Source organism: Lissotriton helveticus, chromosome 7 (assembly GCF_964261635.1).
Source record: "Lissotriton helveticus chromosome 7, aLisHel1.1, whole genome shotgun sequence".
NCBI lineage: Eukaryota > Metazoa > Chordata > Amphibia > Caudata > Salamandridae > Lissotriton > Lissotriton helveticus.
In genome coordinates this window covers 583420325-583438703 of record NC_136068.1, presented here as the reverse complement: position 1 = coordinate 583438703, position 18379 = coordinate 583420325, and the positions used below count along the sequence as shown (strand labels likewise).

Here is an 18379-nt window from a genome sequence, read left to right as displayed (position 1 = left end):
AAGACACAGATTTTTTAAATGTCAACGATTTGACATCCTTGGAAATACTTGAGGACTTACGAAAAGAGAATACCACTGAGACCACTCCATCAGCGGTCACACCAACGCAACGAATAGGGAACGTTGAGGTGGCACAAGAAGCACCATCCAGTGGCCTCCAATTACCTTCCAAATTTGTACCACAAATGCCCATGGTCTCCATAGACACTTTCTCGGACCTAATTATAAAGGATCTGATGAAGTTCAGAGAGAACAAACCAACAAGCAGGGGCCAGGACAATTTGACGAGGTCACAAAGAGAAGCCTTGAAAAATATAGAGGATGATACAACAATCATTTGCAAACCCTCCGACAAGGGAGGAAATGTCGTAGTCCTCACAAGAGAACAATATATAGGTGAGGCGATGAGACAATTGAACGATCGGAATTGTTATGAAGTAATTACAAAGATTCAATACAATGATAGCATCACCAAACTACATGAACTGTTGACCAAATCGCATGACAAATCGATGATAGACTTGGATGAGTTTTTGTTTTTGAGAACAACTAATCCCGTCTTGCCAACATTCTATCACCTACCCAAGGTACACAAAGATCTAAAACAGCCTCCCGGGAGACCAATTGCCTCATCGATAGGCAGCCTCACTGAGAACCTTTCCCGTTATTTGGATCACTTCCTATTTGAGGCAGTCCTGAATTTAAAATCCTACATCAGAGATTCCACAGACTTCATTGAGCATTTAGAGAAACTGGAATGGCAACCTACTTGCTGTCTGATCACCTTAGACATAACCAGCCTCCATACCTGCATTGACCACACACAAGGCTTGTCTGCAGTAGAACACTTCCTGAAGAAAAGACAATTGAAATTTGCTGCCCATAATTTAATGCTGTTGGAGCTAACTCAATATTGTCTGTATAATAACATCTTCACTTTCCAGGGGGAACTGTTCAGACAAATCTCTGGTACTGCCATGGGCTCCTGCTTCGCCCCCAGCTACGCGAATTTATTCGTGGGCTGGTGGGAGGAGCAGGTAGCCTGGGCGACGGAGAACAGAATATGGACTGAGAAAATAATTTCGTGGTATAGATATATCGACGATTTGTTTTTAGTGTGGAATGGTACAGTACAGGAGGGAAAAGAGTATATTCAATATCTAAATCTCAATGAGAACAATTTGAGATTTACGGGCCAGGTCAGTAAGGTGACAGCCAATTACCTAGATCTTCAAGTTAAGATTCAAGAAAACAGGGTAACGTGTTGCCTATATAGAAAACCAACAGCAGGCAACAGTACCCTGCACGCATCGAGCAGCCATTCCCCCAGACTAATTAACAGCATTCCATACGGAGAATTTCTCCGATTGAAACGGAATTGCTCGATGAGATCTGACTTTGATGTAGCGGCCAAAGAGAGCTTCAATAGATTCCTTGCAAGGGGTTATAATGCAAAACTACTCACAACTACTCTGCGGAAAGTATCTAACATTCCGAGAGTAGATCTTTTTAAGAAGAAAGACAGAAAGATCGATGATGGTAGATTTCGCATTATAACTACATTTTCACAAGATGCAGACTGGTTCAGAGGTACTGTAAAGAAACATTGGAACATTTTAAGAACAGACCACATCATAGGAAAGGAGATGCCACCAAATCCTCTAATCACTTTTAGAAAGGCTCGGTCCTTAAGGGATGGCTTAGTTCATAGTCATCTAGATCCAGTTGTGAAAAAGAAGCGAGGTACACTGTATGAAGCAAAAGGGTTCTTTCCCTGTGGAAAGTGCAAAGCATGCTCAGCTAGCAAACGCACTTTGTCCTATGAGGTGAAGGGTCTTAAAAATGGTAAAAAGATCAAGAAGTTCATGTCCTGTCAAACCACATTCGCAGTGTATTGCTTAAAGTGTCCCTGCGGGATGAGATATGTGGGCAGCACCATCAATTGTGTTAAGTTGAGAATCTTAGAGCACATGCGTGCTATCGCAAATAAGGATTTCACTTACCCGGTGGCTCGCCACTTTTTCATAAAGCATAAGAGTGACAGGAGTTTGTTACAATACTTCTGTCCAGACCATGTACCTGAAAACGCTAGAGGTGGAGATAGACTTCAAAAGTTGCGCAGGTTAGAGTCTAGATATATAGTAGATCTCCAGACCAAAAGCCCAGAAGGCCTAAATGGGGGGGAAGAACTGTCAGTACACTTGGGCATGTAGATGAATATGGATAAGGGTAACAATGACAAGTGGAGAACTGTACTGTGAAATCTGTACTCTTGAAACTTTGAGATTTTCTGGTTAGTGTGTTGATTTTCCAGATGTGTTTAGTTTCTTCCGAGCTGCACGGAATGGGCTATAGATTAAATTTAATGTTAAGATGTGAATAGGGGTAGCTACAATGTATGGTATAATATGAAATTTATGTAACTCGAGTATCAGGTCACAACAATAGGACAACACGGCAACCAGGTTGGTTGCCATTGCCGATCCACGGCGAGATGTGATGTGCCCATGGGGCTGTTTAGAAAACTCAATTTTATCAAGTATAATGGTATTCATGATACAATGAAATATGTAAGCCATAGAAATTGTGTTTAAACTGTACATATAATGAACTAAGTAATGTTCTAAGATGGCGCCCACAATTTTGAGGGTCGCTGATAGTCCTCTGTTTGTTTCCATTAACACGAGTTACAAATGGCGCTCCGTTGCACTGCACGGGTAGACACAGAAGAAGGGAATTACCGAAACGCGTCTGTTTTTGTCAGTGGAATAAAGAACACTGCTTGCTGAAAGTATCCCGTGAGTGCTGTCGTTTCTCTCCCTGTAATGGGGAGAATTTGGAGCAGAAATATATATATATATATATATATATATATATATATATATATATATATATATATATATATATATATATATATATATATATATATATATATATATATATATATATATATATACACACACACACACAAAAAAGGAGAGAACTCTGGTTAGTTCTTTAGTTTAGGTGGAAAGCAGCTCCTGTAAGAGCACTCAACACCAGCGACACTCTAGATCTGCGTTACGCTATGCCTGAAAGGGTTTTTGTTTTTATATAGATATATATATCCTACTGGCACTCGCCAGTAGGTAGGTAGTTAGGACCTAGTTTCCATAGAAAAAGCGTTATTTCTTTTCTTAATAACTTTGACACCGGATGACGAATTTTCGCGACAATTTCAAAACTAGCGCCCCGCGCCGGTCAGCTCCTGTCTTGAAAGTTTCGAGGTGATTCGTCAAGCAGGGGCCAAGAAATAAGGGGTTCCCAAAAGGCGATTTCCCCATGTTTTTTTCCCATAGGAAACTTTAGACAAAGCTACAGCCCAAACTGCTGAACGGAATTACACCAAATTTCGCAAAAAGGTAGCCCTTGGTTCAGAAAGAGTCCTTTTTGTTAAGTGGTGTAAATCCGTTCAGTAGTTCCTCAAAAATTTGAAAAAGAAAAAGTTTCGATATCTAGGGCAGCGGTGGGTTCGCGAACCCTCCGGAGTACGAGCTTCACTGTGATTGACTGCCAACACTCCAAACCCGGAATTTTTGGCAGCCATCTTGTGACTCGGTAGAACCAAGTCACAAGAAAACAATGAAACAAAGATAAAAAACAAGAAAAGGGGGCAGGGTAGAAACACCCTGATCCACTAGGCCTGCTCAGGGGGTCCCACAAGGACCCCCGAGGCCAAAAAAAAGGGCCAGGTAAAAGGTTATTTTCTGTTTGAATGATTAGATGAGAGCTCTGTGGTACGGTGACAGAGAATACTCTGCTGAACGGGTGTGGGATAATCTGGAGTCATACAGTGACATTAACTGGAACATTTAATCCCAATTGTTCTTTGACACAACCATGCTTTGGTATATAGACATTGTCAAGGATTCTTGTGGGGTTTGGCTTTCATTTTATTTGGAAAACTTGTAGCAGTAAAAAAATTACGGTTTCCATATACTTGCAGTCAAATGTTGGCAGGCTAGAATTGGCATTTAATGTCATTGTAGTGATTTAGCTACTTTTGTTTAAAAATGTAGTTTCATAAGCGGATGACAGCAAGTTAATACTGTACTTAGACATTTAATAATGGACATATATGAAAACAAAATACTTTTTGATGCCTCAATAGGTGTTGATCTGGCAATTATTTTCAGTATGTTGGTACAGGATATTTAAGTCCACGAGGGGCCACAGATCCTGGAAACCATCTGAATTATAGGCTGTATGGCTCAGAGTCCTAGGGCATCTGGCCAGTTGAAGTAAAGTAAGGGATTTCATGTTAACCATGCAACGTTCAAGACTAGGAGTCTGCTGCTCCAGAATGGCACCACACTCCAATAGCAAGCCTATTGAAGCATTTTACAACATACCACTACACCCTACCTAAATGTTTTCTAGATTTTCTGCATCTGCTCTGTGTAAAAAATGTTTTCTAGCAGGTTAAAAGTTCAATCCACAAAATAATTGATGCCCACAAAACCCAATGTGCAGATTTTAGCAAATGATAAGCATTTGTTTTGCTTCTGTAACCTGTGGTGTTCTGTTGTTTTATCCTCAGAGGTGCTAAAGACAATCGATGAGGGGGATGTTGATGAGGTCACAAAGCAACGTATCCATAAGGGCAAAGAAAAGCCGGGTGCATTATGGCATATCTATGCTGCCAAGGATGCCGAGAAGATCCGTGAGCTGCTTCGTAAGGTATGGTTTCAAAAATGTGTAGACCTGTGTGGGTACTTGATGAGGTGGGAGGCAGGGGGAGAAGGATCTATTCCACACATGGTTATAGAAGTGTTTTGTTGGAGTCATATGAGCTGTAGATCATATGCTTTAGCATGAATCACCAAATGGTGTTGGGTAAGGATGTTTGCACTTTGTTTTTGTTCGAAGAAGTCTTGTAGTCACGTGACTCCTCCTTTCGGTGATAGTGCGCATGGGCATCGACTCCATCCTTAGATTGTTTTTCTGCCATCTGGTACGGATGTGTATTGCTTCGCCCTTTTCGGTACCGTTTTCAGACCCCTTTGACGCGCAATCCACTACCCTCGACCGCATTATCAATAGCAGTTCCTCATTCGACGCGCATCGTCTCACTTCGAAAAACTTTCCATTGGAAAACTCGAGGCACACCGCCGGGCCTACCCGTGCCGACCGAACTAGCAGTCGATGGAACAGACTCCATTCAAGCTATGTCCCGGGTTTCGTGCTAAATTTCCACGCACCGACTTGCACAAAGTGTGCAACCTCTGCTTGTCCCCGAAACACGATGAGAAGAACACCCAGCTCAAGAGCCAGAGGAAGAAGAGCAGATCTCGGTGTCCAAGACAGACTCCGACATGGAAGAAGAAGACATCGCTGCGGGTCAGCGAAACGTGAGTACAGATCCCCCTGTACCCATTCAACAGAAGACAAAGGCTCTCGTCCCTCCTTCGCCCTCGGGTTCCGGTCGACGCCGATAAAAAGTGTTCGAGGCATGTGGGCTGCTAAATTCATATCTTAGCATTAGATCGCCGCCTAGTGTTGGGTCCGGATGATCGCACATTGTTGTCCTGGATGAGTCTTCGAAGTATCCTGAGATAGGTGGCTCCTCCCCTGGACTACAGTGCGCATGGGCATCGGCTCCATCCCCAGATTGTTTTTTTCCGCCATTGGGTTCGGATGCGGTCTCGACTTCTCTCTGTCGGAACAGAGTAAAACTAACTTTTTAAGGCCAAAAGGCCTTGTATTTATAGCGTCGGTATTGTTTGCGCACGGTCTCGAGTTCTTCCGACTCTTGAAGTCGGATTCAGCTGAGTTTTTTCACTCTTCGGACATCGAGGCCTTCTCATCGCGACACGACCACGAATTTCCAGCATGGAGCGGAGTCCGTTTAAGTACTGTCCGCTCTGTGGGTCCAAGTACCCACATATAGACCTGCACCCGGTCTGTAACAAATGCCTTTCACCGGACCATGACGACGGCAAGTGTAAGGCTTGCGCTCAATTCAGGTCGAAAAAGACTCTCAAGCTTCGGCGCGCGGTGCGCCTGGAGGCCAGACAAGCGGCCCCGGATCCAGAAAACATCTTCGGCGACCGAGAAGAAGATGAACAGGGTCATCATCTCCAAATATCCCCACCCGAAACGGAGGTCGAGGCGGATCCGGAAGACGACGACGGAGTCGTGGATCAAGGCCTTGAATACGTCGACGAGGTAGGGGACGTCGAAGAGATTTATGGGGCCGCGGCAGATAGCTCAGGGGACGAGCTATGCCCCGAAGGTTTCGAAGATCACGATCGGGTCACGGGATCGCCAGTTGGCCTTACCCAAGACCCCGTACCGCAAGCCACGGCCCCGCCTTCAGGCCCGGCCACGGACATACTTGCTGGGCAGGCCGGATCGAAACCGAAACCGACGGTATCGACTACGCCTAAAATGGCCGACCCGAAAACGAAACTGAAACTTAAGGACTCGAGCGTCCCTAAAATGGCGGCCGGCCAACAGAAAGCTACTGCACCCGCCGCCGCATCGGCTCAGTCGACCTCCGGCCCGCAGAAGTCGAAGAAGTCGGTCGATCCCACAGGGTCAAAATCGGCGCCAGATGAGGGATCCTCTAAGAAGGGTGGTCGGCACGGATCAACCGCTGCGACACCGTCTAAGCACGCCAAGGCCAGCGGCACGGCTCCGGTTCCGACTGGGACTCCGTCCGTCGGACGCGTAGTGGAGTCGGAGGCGACACAAGCACACGGATCGACGGTTGGCACATCTGCGCATCGATCCAAGGACTCTGGGTCGGCGGCAACTGCATCGGCGTCCAAGACTCCGAAAGGCCACCATGACGTCGGATCCGAGGGGAAGGTCAAGACATCCTCGTCAGCGCCAAAAGCCACTGTGAGTGAAGTGTCCCCCATCGCCGCTTCGCTGAAGAGAATCAGGGACAAGGCCGCTGCTACATCGGCTCCGTTACCGTCGCCACAGACGCCGAAGGACACGCCGGCAAAGCCTAAGAGTAAGCTTCTCTTCCTTCTGCCGCCGAAAGAGGCTCCGAAGGCCTTTTCGACGAAATCGACGCCAAAGAAGTCGGATTCTTCTACGGCGGGGGTACCTTCAGGTCGAGAACTCGAATCAGAGGACGATTCTGAGCATTTCATCGACGCCAATACTAGCAAATTAACCCTATACAAAAGGAGGATTACTTCTGAGCCTCTGGACTCATATGTCATCCCACTGAAGAAAAAAAGGGTTCCTCTGGACGCTTCTGGCCTCATAGAACCTATCCAGCCTCCTCCAAGAAGAAGCCCTACTCCCTCACCAGAACACTCTGAGGGTGAGGGATATCATGAGGAGGACCAATACACCTTCCCCATCAATGAACCAGATGCACATCCAGATGCATATGATGACATTGGTGACCAAGGCACCCAAAGTGTGGGGCAAGACCCACAGCCTTTCAGTGCACGTGCATCCCCAACAGAGGATTCTGCAGGTTTTCATGCACTCATTGAGAGGGCAGCTGCTAATCATGATGTGGACATGCATGCTGACCCAGTAGAAGAGGACTTTCTTTTTGACACTTTTTCAGTCTCTGAAAGAACTGTGAAAACGCTGCCTATGCTCAAGGGAGTCCTCAAGCATGCAGCTGACATCTTTAAAGAACCTACCAGAGCGAGAGTGGTCAATCCACGTATCGAGAAAAAGTACAGACCAGCACCTGCAGACCCTGCATACATTCGGGGACAGTTGCCACTAGACTCTCTTGTGGTCGCAAATGCCAGGAAACGGGCCAACTCCCAGACAACGGGCGAAGCTCCTCCCCCAGACAAGGAGTCCAAAGTGCTAGAGGCAGGGGGCAAAAGAGTGGCGGCACAAGCTGCAAACTTTTGGCGTATTGCAAATACACAAGCACTCTTAGCACGTTACGATAGGGCGCATTACGACACCCTAGAGCAGATTGTACAACACCTGCCTCCACAGTTTCAAGAAGGCACCAAACTGCTTATTGAGGAAGGGAAACTGATCTCCAACGCAGCCATCAAGTCTGCACTTGACGCCGCAGACACAGCAGCTAGGGCGATCAACACTAGCGTCATGCTGAGACGACAAGCTTGGCTCCGCATATCGGGGTTTAAACCTGATATACAGACAACCATACTTAATCAGCCAGTCAATCCTGATAGACTGTTTGGTCCAGATGTTGACACCACCCTCGAAAAGATAAAGAAGGACACGGAAACTGCTAAATCTATGGGGGCCCTACAATCACAACAGTTTCGTGGCAATAATTTTCGTCGCTCAGGTGCACGTGGAGTCACCAGAGGACAAATGGGTCAGCAATCGCAATTCTCAAGATGTGGAGCACAATCCTCGTTCACAAAACAGAACAAGGGAGGTTACAGAAATAACAGCAACAGAGGTCGCGGCAGAGCAAACAACAACTCCCGCTCCTCTACCCCAAGCAAACAGTGACTCTCTGTCACTGCCCCCCGACCACTTAACACCTGTCGGGGGGAGACTGCAGCAGTTCCTGCCCGTCTGGAGAAACATCACCACAGACAGGTGGGTGCTACAACTTGTCCAGTACGGTTATTGTCTAGAGTTAAAGTCCACTCCACCCAACATTCCACCAAGGCAACGGCCTATGTCCGCAGAGCATTTGCACTTATTGCAGCAGGAAGTAGTGGCGATGCTGCAAAAAGGCGCAATCGAGCTCGTGCCGGTGGGAGAGGAAGGAACAGGGGTATATTCCCTGTACTTCCTTATTCCAAAGAAAGACGGATCTCTCAGGCCCATTCTAGATCTACGTCCCCTCAACCTGTACATACTGTCGGAACATTTCCATATGCTTACACTGCAACAGATTCTTCCCTTGTTAAACCAAGGGGACTTCTTAGCAACCTTAGATCTCAAGGATGCTTATTTCCACATTCCACTACACCCGTCCCACAGGAAATACCTCAGGTTCACTATCCAAGGCAAGCATTACCAGTTCAAGGTCCTACCCTTCGGAGTCACCACAGCCCCAAGGGTGTTTACCAAGTGTCTGGCGACAGTAGCAGCGCACCTCAGGAGGCAGAACATCCATGTCTACCCCTACCTGGACGACTGGCTCGTTCAAGCCAAGTCGGAACTACAGTGCGCCGCGGACATGTCGACTACCATTCACCTCCTTCACAATCTAGGTTTCTCGTTGAACTACCCAAAGTCGCATCTTCAGCCGGCACATGTCCGGCAGTTTCTAGGTGCGACGATCAATACCCTGACGGCCATGGCTCAACCAAACCAAGTCAGGATAGACAGCATGCAGTCTCTAATCCAGAAGTTCAGACCACAACACTCGCTTCCAGCGAGAGTGTTCATGCAGTTGATAGGCATGATGGCCTCCTGCATCTTCATAGTCCCTCACGCACGGTTACATATGCGCCCGCTCCAGGAGTGCTTAGCAAATCAGTGGACACAGGCTCAGGGAAATTTAACAGACCTAGTGTTGGTTACCAGTCGGGCATACGACTCTCTGCATTGGTGGACTCCACACAACCTTTGCAAGGGCCGACTGTTCCAGGAGCCAGTGCCACAGATTATCCTGACGACGGACGCATCTCTCCAGGGTTGGGGAGCTCATCTGCTCACTTACACAGTGCAGGGACTATGGACGACGCAGCAACAGAAGATGCACATCAACTATCTGGAACTGATGGCAATCTTCATGGCGATCAAGTCCTTCATTGTACATCTGTGCAACAAGGTAGTGTTAGTCCGGACGGACAACATGACCGCGATGTACTACATTCAAAAGCAGGGAGGCACCCACTCGCCACAGCTGTCTCATCTGGCTCAGAGCATGTGGAAGTGGGCCATTCAAAGGAACATTTTCCTCATGGCAGAACACCTCCCGGGCAAGGACAATCAGATGGCGGATCTGCTCAGCAGATACAGCCATCAAATGCACGAGTGGGAGTTACACCCATCTGTACTCCACCCGTACTTCCAGCAGTGGGGTCATCCGGAGATAGACCTGTTTGCAACAAAAGAAAACGCAAAATGCCAATACTTTGCCGCCAGGTTCCCTCACCCACAGTCGCAGGGGAATGCGATATGGATGAACTGGTCAGGCAAATTTGCGTACGCTTTTCCGACAGCCCCTCTGATACCGCTGGTGGCAAGAAAGCTAAGGCAGCACGCGATGACTCTCATCCTGGTTGCTCCAACGTGGGCGCGCCAAGCATGGTACACCACGTTCCTCGAACTCTCAGTGGTGCCGCATCAAAGACTGCGCCTCACGCCCAGACTTTTGACGCAGAACCATGGAGAAATTCAGCATCCAGATCCGCAACAGCTCAACCTGGCGATCTGGCTCCTGAAGTCCTAGAGTTCGGATACCTTAACCTGCCTCCAGAATGCATGAACATCATCAAGGAGGCAAGAAAGCCAACTACCAGAGCATGCTATGCTGCAAAATGGAAGCGTTTTGTCATTTACTGTACTGCTAATGACATCAACCCGCTAGATGCATCTATCCCTAACATCATTTGTTATCTGTTGCATCTTTACAAGTGCAATCTAGCGTACACTTCCATTCGGATACATCTATCCGCCATAGCGGCTTATCTTCAGAACAGGCAGCATCTCTCTGTCTTCAGAGTGCCTGCCATTAAAGCTTTCCTTGAAGGTCTGAAACGAGTCATTCCCCCAAGAACACCACCAGCTCCGGTGTGGAACCTCAATGTGGTCCTCACCAGACTAATGGGACCACCTTTTGAGCCACTGCACTCGTGTGAACTCCAGTTCCTAACGTGGAAAGTAGCTTTCCTAATAGCTATTACGTCACTGAGGCGTGTTAGTGAGCTACAAGCGCTCACAATCCAAGAGCCTTTCATTCAGATTCATCCAAATAGGGTAGTGCTACGCACTAACCCCAAATTCCTTCCGAAGGTGGTGTCACAGTTTCATCTCAACCAAACTATTGACTTGCCGGCATTCTTCCAAAACCCACAAACGGTAGCGGAAAGAATGCTCCATACGTTAGATGTACGGAGGGCGTTGATGTACTACATAGACAGGACACAACCCTTTAGAAAGACAAAACAACTTTTTGTTGCCTTCGCACCACAACACAAAGGCAACCCCATTTCAAAAGCAGGAATAGCCAGGTGGATTGTTAAGTGCATCCAAATATGTTATCAAAAGGCCAAGCGCACTCTAACCATACCCCCAAGGGCGCACTCCACACGCAAATTGGGGGCATCCATGGCTTTCCTAGGGAACATTCCTTTAGAGGACATTTGCAGAGCAGCCACGTGGGTTACACCACATACCTTTACCAAACACTACTGTGTTGATGTACATTCCAAGCAGCAAGCTGCTGTAGGACAGGCTGTTCTCAAGACACTCTTTCAGGTTTCTGCAGCTGGCACGGGCAACCGCCGCTGATGGAGGGACTGCTATGTATTCTATGCTAAGATATGAATTTAGCAGCCCACATGCCTCGAACTGAATATGCTACTTACCAGTATGCATCTGTTCTTGGCATGTAGGGCTGCTAACATTCATATCGCCCACCCTCCTCCCCGGTGCCTGTCGCAGCTGCAGATATACTATTGTATTCAGTCATTAGCATGGACATCCTTTACACTTTTCACTCCATCTTCTGCCACAATGGCGAAAAACAATCTGGGGATGGAGCCGATGCCCATGCGCACTGTAGTCCAGGGGAGGAGCCACCTATCTCAGGATACTTCGAAGACTCTTCCAGGACAACAATGTGCGATCATCCGGACCCAACACTAGGCGGCGATCTAATGCTAAGATATGAATGTTAGCAGCCCTACATGCCAAGAACAGATGCATACTGGTAAGTAGCATATTCATTACAATGCCCCGCCTTCTGGCCCGGCTGCAAAACTAGAAGAGAAGGCTTTGGCCAGCCGCTCTCTGATGCCGAACCGACACCTTCGGCACTAAGACATAAGACCAAGCATGTACCAGTCAGCATACCTTCGGGACCAAGGATTACAAATTTGACACTGAAAGGCTCTGAGCCAAAACCCTCCAAGGCCAGAGACTCTGAGCCGAAACCCTCCAAGGCCAAAAACTCTGAGCCGAAACCCTCCAAGGCCAGAGGCTCGAAGCTGAAACACTCTGAGCCGAAACCTTCGGTGCTGAAATCACCACGCAAAGACACTCTCCCCAAAGAGCCTTCGTCCAATGAGCCAATTTGGGACTCGAAACAGAAAAAGCTGGTCATAAACCCTAAAACAGGACATATTCAGGCAACCCTTACAAAGAAAAGGAAAATTGAACTACCAGAGGACTATCCTATCCCTCTTAAGAAGAAGAATGTGGTTACTAACCCTTCTCCTCCTTATATTCCACTGCCTTCTCCTCCTAATCCTAACTTGATTATTACACCATTAAATTAACCACCAACACCAGCTACACCTGACCCACAGGATGAAGGGGATGGGGATGAGGATCAGGACACTGACACATGGGAGTATTACCACACCGATCCAAATACAGATAATTACCCTGATTTGTATCCCTCCAGACCCTCCCCACCTGACGACATTGGCTATCTCGAGCTTCATTAAGAGCCTTTAGAAGATAATTTCCTCTTTGAGACTCTTTATTCCTCACAACAAACTACTCATACCTTACCAGTGCTAAAAGGCATGTTAAACACACAGACAAGGTCTTTAAAGATCCTGTAAGGGCAAGAATAACACACCGAGAGTGGATAAAAAAGTAAAAATCAGCTCCTACTGATCCTATTTATCTTAAAGGTCAGCTGCCCTTAGACTCTCTTGTTGTTTCCAACACACGCAAGAGGGCTAGCTTGCAAGCCACAGGAGAGACCCCTCCTTCTGACAAGGCAGCAAACACCTGGCGCATTGCCAACGCCCAGGCGCTGGTAACTCGTTATGACAGGGCTCATTACAATGAGCTAGAAAAACTCATGCAACACCTGCCTGACCAATATAAATCGAAGGCTAATGACCTTATTTATTAAGGTAAACTCATTACCTGCTGTGCTGGGCGTTCCATTGGAACGGGCGTGGTCGTGACGAGTTCAGCGCCACCGTGCTGCATGACTAGCCGAGCTCATCCTGAGCACCGCGGCGCTGCGCTCGCCCCCCCCCCCCAGCACAGCAGGGAAATTAGCCCCGCAGGGGGAGGGTTTAAATGTGCACTAGACGCAGCAGATGCAGCATCTCGTGCAATTAACACCAGGGTACTATTATGCAGGCACCCTTGGCTCAGAATATCTGGAGTTAAGCTGGAGGTGCAAGCCTCCATACTTAACCAACCCTTTGACAAACAGCATCTTTTCGGGCCAGCTGTTAATACCTTGTTGGAAAAGATAAAAAAAGACACTGAGGTCACAAAGTCCATGGGGGCTTTACAGTTACCTGCCAGTAGAGGTTCTTTTCGCCACTGATTTTACAGGGGTGTCTCAAAAACTGTGTTCACTGAGAATGCCTCCACATAACTCCTGTCGGTGGACTTCTCTCCCAATTCCTACCTGTCTGAAATTCAATCACCTCAGACAAGTGGGTGCTACAAATTATCCAATATGGTTACTGCCTGGAGCTTAGAAGCACTCCCCCAATTATTCTTCCAAGAGCACATGCAAAGTCACCGGAACATCTCACCCTTTTAAAGCAAGAGGTTCTATCTCTGTTCGAAAAACATGCTATAGAATCTTTACCATTAATATATCAATGGGCCGGGGTATACTCCCTGTTTTTCTTAATTTCCAAAAAGGACGGCACTCTCAGGCCTATACTAGACCTCAGACAGCTGAATCTGTATATACAGTCGGCCCACTTTCACATGGTCACACTCCAATAGGTGCTCCCACTACTTCAGCAAGGCGACTTTCTATCCACTCTAGACTTTAAGGACGCCTATTTCCATATTCCATTTCACCCTGCTCACAGAAAAGATCTCTGGTTTGTGGTAGACTGACAACATTACCAGTTCAATGTTCTCCTATTCAGAGTAACTACAGCACCCAGGGTTTTCACCAAGTGCCTGGCAGTAGTCGCAGTTTATCCAAGAAGACAGCACGTTGATGTCTTCCCTTACCCAGGCGACTGGCTTATAAAAGCCAGATCACATTAAAGCTGCCTACATCACACTAAAAAGACAGTCCAGCTGCTTCACGACTTGGGGTTCACTGTCAACCTCACCAAGTCTCACCTCCAACCATCCAACACACATGTATCTAGGAGCCATAATAGACACTCGCAAAGCTCTAGCGTACCCCAACCCAGACAGGATTCTCGACATGCAAGCTCTAAAATCACAGTTTCAGCCTCAACATTCATTACCAGCCCGAGTGTTCATGCAATTGATCGGAATGATGACTTCTTGCATTTTAATTGTTCCTTATGTAAGACCTCAAATGCGTCCCCTACAGGAATGCTTAGGACGTCAGTGGAACCAGGCTTAAGGTCAGTTATCAGATCTGGTGTTGATAGATGGCCATACTCATCGGTCTCTGCAGTGGTGGAACATACAAAACCTTTCCAAGGGGCGGCCATTTCTCGATCTGGTTCCACAAATAGTGCTACCATCAGATTCATCCTTCACTGGTTGGGGAGCACATCTGGAAAAACAGACCATTCAGGGCATGTGGACTCTGCAACAAAAACAGCTAAAAGTAAACCATCTCGAACTGCTAGCAATTTTTCTAGCATTGAAAGCTTTTCAACTTCATCTAGTAGGCAAAGCTGTCAGTTCGCACAGACATGACAGCGATGTACTACATACAAAAGCAAGGGGGACACACTCTCTCCAGATCTCACAGCTAGCACAGAGCATCTGAAGATGGGCCATACCTCAAAAAATATATCTCCTCATAGAACATCTTCCAGGAGTAGGCCACCAAATTGCCGATCAGCTTAGTCGTCAACGACCGCAGATACACGAATGGAAACTTCACCCTCAAGTTCTCCACCCATTCTTCCAAATGTGGGGCTTGCCAGAGATCTGTTCGCCACCCACCTAAACGCAAAATCCCCAAACTTGCGTCCACGCATGCACACCCATTGTCAAAAGGCAATGCACTATGGATGAATTGGTCAGGGATATTTGCTTGCGCTTTTCCACCTCTCCCACTTATTCCGTTAGTTGTTCGGAAACTCAAAGGGCACTCCGACGCTTATCCTAGTTGCTCCCGCATGGGCCTGACAACCCTGGTTCACAATTCTGTTGGAGCTATCAGTAGTTCCCCACCAAAACTACACCTCTCCCTCAAGTTTCTTACTCAGAACCATGGAGAGATAAGACATCCAGCATCTGAAATGCTAAAGTTTGGCTACCTTAATCTTCCGCCAGACTGTATGCTAGACGCCCTACCACAAGAGTATGCTACGCAGCAAAGTGGAAGAGGTTCGTCGTTTACTGCAACAACAATCCGATTGATCCGATGCTTCAATACAAGACATAATTTGTTATCTATTACACCTACAACGTACTATTTTAGTGTACACATCCATATGCTTACATCTCACTGCAATGGCCACATAGTTGCAAAATAGACAGCCCTTGTCTCTTTTTAGAGTGCCCGCTATTAAAGCTTTTATGGAAAGACTTGAGACTCATTCCTCCCAGCGTTCCACCTTCTCCACTGTGGAATCTCAACATAGTTCTTACAAGACTCATGGGTCCACCCTTTGAGCCATTGCACAAATGTGAAATACAATATCTCACCTGGAAAGTAGCCTTCCTTATAGCCATCCCTTCTCTAAAAAGAGTCGGTGAGCTTCAGGCACTAACCATAGAGGAACCATTTGTACAAATACATCAAAGCGAAGCGGTTCTTAGGACTAACCCCAAATTCTTACCTAAAGTCATCTCTGCCTTTCATATCAACTAATCTGTTGAGTTGCCTGCGTACTTCCCTCAACCAGATTCAGTGGCAGAACGTGCCCATCAGTCATTAGATGTCAAGAGAGCCTTACTATACCACATGGAAAGAACAAAACCTTTAAGGAAAATCAAACAACTTTTTGTTACTTTTGCTCCACCACATAAAGGCAATCCCATATCAAAACCAGGCATTGCAAGGTGGATAGTGCATTCAAATATGCTACATTAAAGCTAAACACACATTAACAATTCCCCCTGAGCGCACTCTGCATGCGAACTAGGGGCTTCTATGGCATTCTTAGGACCATACCCATAGATGACATCTGCAAAGCTGCAACATGGTCTACACCATACACATTCACAAAACATTGTTGTGTGGCTGTTAGCAAAACAACAAGCTAGTGTGGGCCAGGCAGTTTTACGAACACTATTTCAAACCACTGCAACAGCTACAGGTTAGCCACTGCTTCAGAAATAACTGCTTTATAGTCCGTGTGAGAAAGTGCCATCTTTCTTGCCTTGGTATGCCCCCCACTTTTTTTCTGAACTGCTGATGCGCCTTGACTGAGTGTGCCCTGGGTTCCTGCCAATCAGGTACCCAGTGCCTGTGTTCCTTCCCTTAAAAAGAAAAGGAAAAGCTATGCTGAAACAAAATACCCAATTGGCATCTCTGGCCACCTGTCATCCCCTAGTATATGGTACCCTAGGTACCCAGGGCATGGTTACCAGAGAAGACCCCTGAGGGCTGCAGCACTTATTGTGCCACCCTCAGGGGCCCTGTACCCTGGCACCCACACACTGCCTTTGCAGGCTGAGTGCCTAAGTGCAGAACTAAACCAAGAGTCGACATGGCACCCATCCCTGTGTGCCATGCCCACAGACCCCACTGCCCTGGCATACTTCAGTCACCCCCCTAGCTGGGTGCCCTATGCCAGAGGTGAGGGCACAGATTAATGAGCCCTGTGCCCCTACAGTACCCAGGGCCATTCCTGGGCACTGTAAGTGCAGTGATGCCATTTAAGAGTATATGGTGCTGGGAGGTCGTCATTACGAACTCCACAGCACCATAATGGCTACACTGAAGACTGACAAGTTTGGTACCGAACTTCTCAGCACATTAAACCCGCACTGTTGCCAGTGTGGGATTTAATGTAAGATGCTCGAGAGGGCATCTTAGAGATGCCCTCCAAAACCCGAACCTACAATCCACGTCTGGGCTGAGTGGCTGCAGAGGCTGCCACACAGCAGACATGTTGCTGGACCCCTGGGTGGAGAGCCCCCTGCTCTCCTGGGCCTGCAACAATGCACATCCTGGGCGAGGTGCTATGTCTCCTCCCCAGGATGGACAGGGGGAAGCTTCAAAGGCATACCGTCTCTGAGAGCTTCTCCAGACCATTTACTGTACCCAGCAACTGGCCCCCCACCCGTTCTACCACCACTCTGGCGGGAAAAACTATGTCTGGTATGAGGGTCTGCCAAACTTTGCCAACTCCATCCCTCAGGTGGAGGAGGCGAGGTGAAGCACGACCCCGGGCTCTGGTAATCTTGTAGATGGGGAGCCCTGCCCAATCCCAGCTAGGCTCGTGCCCCCCTCCCACAGGATAGGAGCAGCCTAGGGGGTGTCCTCACCCTAGGACAGGGACCCATTGGTCCCTGCCCTACCTGTAACTCCCCTAAATTTAGTATTTAGGGGCTCCCTGGACCTTCCTTCCTCAGATTCCGATACCAAGTAGAAGAAAGAAGATCAAGAAGACGACAACCCGCCGTGCAGTTGCTAACAGGACAACAACAACTGACTTGGCCCCAGCCCTACCGGCCTCTTGATCCTGGAACCTGCTCCTGCCTAAACCCGGCGACACCCACGGACAACAACCTTGGAACACCCAGAGGACCTGCATGCCTTGACCCTCTTGAAGATTGGGACTCCCATCAGCAGAGGCTCTGCTGCAACAACCCACCTGGTGCCAGCCAGGAAGCTCCGGACCAGCCCACTCTGTACCAGCCGAGCCCAGGCCAGGCCCAACCGAACCAAGACCACGAGGACGTCCCCCCGGCGACTGGGACCCGAAGTCCAGTGCCCAAAGACCCACCTCGGTGAACCAGACGACGCCTGCAGACTCAGAACCAGGGGCCACCCCAACCGCGACCAGCCGAGGGTAAGCCTTTCCGACACCCAAAGACACCCTGGCGCCCTACAGCCCCCTGTGCCTCCATGTGGGGTACCTACCTGTGCTCCAACTTACCTCTCGAAGTGCTGGTCACCCCTGGAGAGTCTCCGTCCCCGAGCCTGCAGCCTTTGTTCCCTTTTCTAGATCCTCATTGAATAACATTGAGCGCCCGACGGCTCAAAAGCACCCTGCACTCAGCCGCCCGAGTGCCCCTGGCTGTGACCTTTGTCCTATCTTACTCCCCCCCCCCCCCCTCTCCCCGTGCCCTGAGCAAGTGACCAGGAGCCCAGCTCCCAGAGCCGCGTGGCCTGCTAGCCAGCAGTCACCAACCGAACGCCCCCTTT

General features: G+C 48.1%; 1 protein-coding gene across 1 annotated transcript in view; it reads left to right on the top strand.

Moving 5' to 3' along the window:
* KDM3B (lysine demethylase 3B) overlaps positions 1–18379 on the top strand; it is a 1181011-nt gene that overhangs the window by 930019 nt on the left and 232613 nt on the right. Inside the window, exon 21 of the mRNA XM_078652703.1 lies at positions 4580–4719. Within this exon, the coding sequence (XP_078508829.1) occupies positions 4580–4719 (140 nt within the window). The remainder of the gene's footprint in view (positions 1–4579; positions 4720–18379) is intronic.